Source organism: Limulus polyphemus, unplaced genomic scaffold (assembly GCF_000517525.1).
Source record: "Limulus polyphemus unplaced genomic scaffold, Limulus_polyphemus-2.1.2 Scaffold1914, whole genome shotgun sequence".
Lineage (NCBI taxonomy): Eukaryota > Metazoa > Arthropoda > Merostomata > Xiphosura > Limulidae > Limulus > Limulus polyphemus.
Genome location: NW_013667524.1, coordinates 211,359 through 218,965, shown reverse-complemented (window position 1 = coordinate 218,965; position 7,607 = coordinate 211,359). Strand labels below are relative to the sequence as shown.

The following is a 7,607-nucleotide window of genomic DNA, read 5'->3' as shown; positions in this document are numbered from 1 at the left end:
CAGAAAGGTTTTAGTAGAGGTATTTATATATGAAACAACTTATGAGTTTAAAAAGATTAAAAGACTTTAAAGCTATGTTTTTACAACAAAGCACAAACATATACAATACTGTGTAATTTAATATATTCCAAATTCTGATAACCTTTCATAACACTTAGAATTATTTACCAAAATTATCATACCCCTAACAAGTCACATTTGAAAACCATTAAAAGAGCCTCCATGGTTCATTTACTTATAACACATCTGACATGGTAGTTTACTTTAATATCTAATTACAGTGTTTGTACTAAAATTATAAAAATAAAGCTTCTAATGAGAAATGAGGATATTTCGTAGTACTTGCTAGCACACTGTAATGCTCTTTAATCGTACATGAAGGTACTTTACGATAATAGTGGCATACAATAATGGCATGTAGTGATACTTTGCGATTAAACTAGCATACAATAATGGCATGTTTTTGGTGCATTTTTTCTTAAAGATGAACACTTTTTTTTCAGGGCCTAATATATCTACAGATGATCGTAGTTTTGAAATGCAAGCAGTTGCTTGTATGGATGTGCCTTGCAGTGCAAGTTATTTTTACCCTCGGTTAATACCTATTGTAAGTATTCACATAGTCATGATTGTAAGCTTTTGTTTCAGAGATGATTTTGTTACTGGTTCAATGAAAGTTCTAATGTGGAAATCTTTTTTGTGCTTAATGTATTCTGTGCAGTTAAATTAGATTGTGCTAGCAAATACCTTCCAGAAAGCATTTTCACATGTCAGTGATGTGTAGCAGTACCACAAGGTGTCTTCAGACACCATTAGAATTTGTTAGTAAGCACCATAATGTAACTTCATGTGCCATTAAGGTATGCAGGCACCTTTATAGTATTCTAGCAACTGCCAGAAAGTATCTTCATTATCATGTGTTAGTTTAATCACAAAGTATCACGATATACAAAATATAGAAATGTACACCTGAGATAAAACCATGTTAAAATGCCCCTCCTAGGATAACAGTCCTTTGCATTTCACAGTTAGATCATGGATTCATATACTGACTTTCAAATATATTTACTTTGTAATAATCACTTTTGTTTGGTGTATGGTAAACCAAAACAAAGCAAACAATTAAATATTTATGCTATGTCAACTTCGTGTAGAGCAGAGAAACTTATGATAAAAGTGCAAGACTGTTTTAGAAGTACTTTTCTAAGTTAACTCTTTCTGGTAAATATTCCATATTATGGCCAATAGCTTAAAACATTTACATCAGTACACAAAACACTAAGCTATATGCCTCAAGTTGATGAGAGAGACTTTCACTCTCCCTACAGATTATATAATTTTGTTGCAGTCTTTTATAACACCCAGGGAACATCTGATATTAATGTTTTAGCCAAATCATGTGTTGAATATCTAAATTTTCTTTAACATCATAGTCTCTGGTCTTGGTGTGAATCTTGCATTACCTTCAGAGATTATCTAATATCAATCAAGTGTGTCATAAAACATCCCAATCATGTAAATGTCTACATGAAACTGTCCAAAAGCATCTGAAAGGATAGTTTACAGTCATGACATTTAATGAGGATTTAACATTGGAGGTTTTGTTTCATAACACCTAGGGAAATATGGTTGGTATATCTGCAGTAACATTGACATAGCAATTTCTAAAAAAGTTTGTTTACTGCAATTTCACTTAATGAATACCCATTAGAATTAGGAGTCTCTTTTAACACCCAATGTTGTTAGTTTGTTTTCATAACTTCCAGGGAAAGTCTAACGTTTCTGTGAATCTGCCATAATCGCCCAGAAAGTATAAATAATGTCAGTAAGACTAAGACATATCTTAAAAGGTTGCCCAAACAGTGGTTCATTGTCATAAGCTAATTTGCCATCACAACACTCAAGAAATGTGTGTGAATCTGTTGTGACACCCATGAATGGTCTTGTGTCATCAGTGGTTTGCTTTTGTACAACTAAAAGATTGTATAATATACTTAAGAACCTTACATAATCACCAGGAAGTGTCTAATAACTATAATTAGCATTCACAATATCCAAAAATGTTCATCGTTCCAGTAGTCTGTAATATCCTTCTTGAAACATCTTAGCAGGAACAGCATGATAGAAATGTCTAGTGCATTCAGAATTGTTAAGAAAAGTCATTAATCTTACAACAATAATCTATTGAAGTTGTCTGATTACTGCATTAATAGAAACAAACCCCAATATCAATAATATAATCTCAGCATACATGACTTCAAGAATTTCATTTTGATATTTCTTTCTCATTTCACTTTTTTACAAATTTAATAATTAAAAAACAACAGAAATACCTCCTGATAAAGCATCACTTTTAATTAAACAGTTGACGTAAAGTGGCAACAACTTCATACAGTCTGGCAGGATGAACTGGCTAGGTGAAGAATAGTCGGCACAGCTTTTTTTGTAGGTAGCCAACATTTGTGCACTTCTGTTGATGAAATAGTCTTTAATATAACGAGGAGTTTGCTCCATCACCATTCGTAGACCTAGAAGTTCACAGAGATGTCATATTAAGTTTTTCTGAGTATCTCAGTAAAATATATCTCATCAACACTTAATACCTCTTTATTTTTGAACACCTTGATCTGATTAACTCGTAAATAATTCTTCAATTCTAAACCCCATACCCAACTGACATTTAATAGCTCATTTTTAAACCTCTTAACCCTATCAAGACCAGTAAACACCTTTAGCTGATATCAAGAGCACACCTACATACAAAAGTTCGAAATTTAAGTAAAAATAATAACAAACTCTCTTTCAACAATTTTCAGCAAAAATATTTTAAAACTGACATTCTGTCATTCTGTACATTTAATTAGTGCTATTCATAAATGTTTGAAGTGTCATTTCTGCACAGTTTTGAGGAATAATATCTGTAAACAATGCATTTATTGATTTTTTTTGTAGTTTTTCTCCCCATCCCAAACTACAGGTTTATGTTTGTTAAGAAACTATCATCCATAGAAAACAATGATTCATGTTTTATTTTTCATGTGGATTTCTTCCTCCATTAGTAATTTTTATTACTACAGCCTATCATAGTTAATCCTATCACAATGTTACAGCATGTGGTCTGAACAATTACTGATCTAGCTCAGATCTGAAAATTGCTAGAACCAATGGTTAAATGCCATTGGATAGAGCAGATTACAAACTAGGTCAATGTAAAGTAAATACACAAGTGAATTTTATTGTAAATTTAGATTACTTAGGAACAAAATCAAATATCTGTAATTTTGTTTTGCAGTTTCGTTAGACATTCTGGAACTATTTTTTTGTTAAATTATTTTTGAAAGCTATATAAATTTTCTTCTATGACAAGACATCAGGTAATTTTAGTTACGTTTAGCAAGTACAGTAGGTGATGGCAAAATATTCAGTTGACCGAAATCCTTATTTATTGAACATTATTTTTAAACTTATCATTCAAACAAAACACATGAAATAATTTATTATTCATTGAAAATAAAATTATATTTATTATATACCAGTTAATCTTCACCAAGAATATTGGTTAGCAGAAATCCCAATACCTAACCTATCACATTTTTGGAAGGTGGGGTCCTAGATCACCAATAAATCTTTGTCAGTTTTTGCTACGTTTTTATTATTTATAGTCAGAAGTGGCTACTACTGCAGTAAGCAAAATAAGGTATCAAAAGAAATATAATATAAATTAAGTTAAAATTAAAGAAATATATTTATTGTAACTTGCTATTCTACAGTAAAAAAATTAAATTCTAAAAAGAAAGAAAGCATTTGAAATGTTTTTTTTCAAAACAGTGTCTCGAACTTTTTGAAATTTCACTACCTAAAAATTATAGAATTATACATTATATATTAAATTCCATGAATTTTTTAAAGCAGAATATTAGTAGATATTAGCAAGTTAGCAGAAAGTTCCATAGTATTTGGTTAAATATTTTCACAATGAAAAGGAACAAATCAGAGGATATCAGTGACAGTCCCCTAGTAAGGAAAGGGTTATTCTGACAACACAAATACCACACACACACACACTTAAAACATTAATTAAATAAATCTCTCAATTCAACTGATTACATTCCAAAAGTTTTCACTTTAAATATATATATATATATATATATATTATAAGTTACTGTTAATGGTCATGATTATGAAAAGTAATCAAGCCAATGGTTTGTACTATTATCTGTTTGAACTTAAAAAGTTTTTCTATTTAGAAGGTTAAAGATTAAGATTAGATGCAATCATAACTTGAAGGAAGTTGGTGACATTGAAATAAAACAAAGAATATTATTAAGCAAACAGAATTTCAGGTAATTTTCATTTTCACAAAGGCAAGCAACTACAGCTCGAAAATTATCTTCTGTGCTGAATAAAGAGATTTATTAAAGTGTATATATAAATATTGTTTAGAAATAATTTAAACAAAGATAATGAATACTGTAATTTTACTCATTTGAGACCCCCTTAAAAACACTCCATATAAATATTTTTTAATATTAGATAAGAAATGGGGACAATGCAAAAAAAAGTATATGCTTATTATATGATATTTTTGAGACTTTTTGTATATGTATAATTAAGATAAATCAGAAATGTATAAGAAATCCAATAATAGAAATGGAAAATCAAACAAATTTGATTAAGTGACAAGCAATGTCATTAGGACTGTTCAAAATTACTTTTGTATTCAAAAAGTAAAAATATATCAATTATATTCAATAATACTTTTATGGTATATTGGTATATGCAAATGGTACTGAATCTGTTTTACAGCCAAATTTAGTTTGAAAACAACTTCCAGTAATAAAGCTTATTAAACATACAGAGAGAAGAACCATTACATGCACTGAAAAAAATTTGATTTCAAAAAGCTAAATTTTAAGTTTTAAATGTGTGTACATATTTAAATTATTAATACCTTGTTTAGAAAAGTAATTGATGATGGTATCAAGTTCACAATTTTTGTACATAACTGCCAATTGGCTACATGTGCCAAGTTCAAGATTGTGTACACGAAGCCTACGCTGGCCTCCACTGCTAGTATATAACACTGCAACCTGGATGTAGGTTCCATCTTCTTCAGGCAGTTTATCATCATATTTAATTTCCACGGTGATTGCTTTATCTTCATCAACTGCTGCTAATTCAACATCAGTTGTATTGGACATGTAGTAATGTCCATAAAAATCAGTAGGTCTAATGCCTAAGAAAAAAATTCAAAAAATGTATTCAGTATCAGATTAATGAAAGTTTCACTGTAAATCCTTTACCGTTTAGATAAAATATCACATGTATTCCCATCTTCACTGACAAATTCATGAAATGACATCTAATTTGCACCATATTCAAATTTTAACTCATTATTATTAAAATACAAGAAGGCTAAACTGTCTGAAATACCATGAATAAATAACAGACAAATTCATTTTCTGGTTCAATGCTTTCCACTTTAGAATTGAAATGTTAACTATTTTAGGCTAATAATTAGAACTTTCTTGTTCATATCACTGTACCAGGATACAAGTACAAAAACTGTTGTGTTAGGTAAACAAAAACAAAACAAATTCATGCAAGTATGAAATGATTTAAACAAAGATAATACTGTGTTTTTACTTAATTAATATTCTTCAGAATAGCTCAATACAAACCAACAGTTTACACTGCCAGAAATTAAGATGTTGTAAAAGGAATAAAATTATGATATGATATTTTTAGAGGTTTCACATAAGCATACTCAAGACTAGTCACAACTGCACAAGAAACTCAATGAAAGCTTATTGCTATTGAGAATAAATATATTCCTAATATTCTTTTGAAGATTTGTCAATAACACTACATGTACTACCATGACAAGATGTGGCCGTCATGATATTAAAGACTGGTTTAAATATTAGTGATTAATTTATATTTGTGAGTGAATATTTGATTATTTTTAAGTTTTGTTATAACACGAGTTAAAAGCAGACGATTGTAGAAGGTTTTGTTAATAACTAATTGGTGTCGAGAATATAGAAAGTGGCCATACGACTATGTCATACAGCTATAAATAGCATGAGACCAGCGAGAAGCAGCAGGCAGACAACAATAGACAGATAAAAGCAAAAGAGAATATGGCTGTGTGAAGTACTGTAGACACAGGCCTAATGTTTAATATGTTAGAGTGAAACTAATAGTATAAAAAAGATAAGAATAATAATTTTACTCAAAGGGTGGTTCTAAAGTAATTGAATCAGCCTGGGTACACTTTGACAAAAGGAACGAGGATCTTCAGAAAAAAAGAAGACCAAACGGATTATGGTAACTTGTGCCACAACTGTAAGTGAATCACACAAAATACTAGTATGATAGTGATATAGAGAAGATAGTGTGACTTGTCAAATGAAATTCTAAAGTAATTGAATAGGCCTAAGCAGAATTTTGATAAGAAGAAGAGAACTATATATATATAAATAGTAGTTATGATATGCCTGTAATCTCTATAGTGTGAAGACTTTGTTGTACATACGTTTAACTTGTTCGGAATATATATATTTGAAAACAAATAAAGTGTGTGCTGGTTATTCATCCTTGAATGTATCGCTAAAAAGTCACAGACACCTACTATAGAAGAATCCTAAGCAACAACAACATAGTATATATTTATACTATTAAGAAATACAAGTAAAAGCCATTTATTTCAACAATTGGCAAAAAGAAGAATTTATATATATACATATATGTGATTTTTTTTTAACCAGACAATTGTGGCCAATGTAATAAATTTCTTATAATGGCCATATGAAATTCAGAAGATGCCATAATATTCTACCTGTGCTTGTTCTAACTCTCATGATCACATCAAATGCAACAGTCTTCCTTACAGAATGTTTTAAGTCTTCTAGAAACCTTCTGCCATCTACTTCAGTCTGTTGAAATAAAAAATGCTTTACTTTCTATATTTTTACTACATAAAATGGGTAACAGGCAAGTATATAGATCACCCCCCCCCCAAAAAAAAAGGAATAACTTTGAACAAGGATACAAATAGTCTGAAATAATTTAAATCCAGGTATGCTAGGTAAAGCCAGGGGGGAATGTTCTCCCAGAAAATTTTCAAAATTGGAAACTCTCTGGTGCACTATTGTCTTTTTTTTTCATATATTTGATAGATATGATGCCTTTAAACTTTATTCTAAATTAGCTAAATTTGGTTAGCCATTTGGCAGTTTTGTGCATTTTTTTAGTAATTTCATGTGTCAAAATTCTAGAATGACCCCATAAAGCATAGTTTATAAGTTTCTCATATCATGCAAAAAGTTTTCCTAATAAATCAATATTTTTAATGAATTCTACCAGTTTAGACTTCAACACCAGTGGTTTACTTACTTCTAAAAACAAATGTAATTTCTAGTTCTTTATCCAATCAGTCCTAATAAGCTATCAACTTCTCTAACTCAATAATCATTGCCATTTCTTATATATATATATATATATATATATATATATTACTACTTAAACGTAACTATCATGACTAAATGTACTATAGTAACTTTTACATAGCAACAAACTACAGTTACTAATAACAGATATATTTA

The 7,607-nt window shown here is 29.7% G+C and overlaps 1 protein-coding gene across 1 annotated transcript in view; it reads right to left on the bottom strand.

Annotated features, from left to right (window-relative positions):
* LOC106465339 (protein transport protein Sec24C-like) overlaps window positions 1-7,607 on the bottom strand; it is a 58,191-nt gene that overhangs the window by 5,157 nt on the left and 45,427 nt on the right. The window contains exons 15-17 of the mRNA XM_022393202.1: window positions 6,842-6,938; window positions 4,952-5,236; window positions 2,334-2,528 (exon numbers count right to left, since the gene is read on the bottom strand). Coding sequence (XP_022248910.1) covers window positions 2,334-2,528; window positions 4,952-5,236; window positions 6,842-6,938 — 577 coding nt within the window. The remainder of the gene's footprint in view (window positions 1-2,333; window positions 2,529-4,951; window positions 5,237-6,841; window positions 6,939-7,607) is intronic.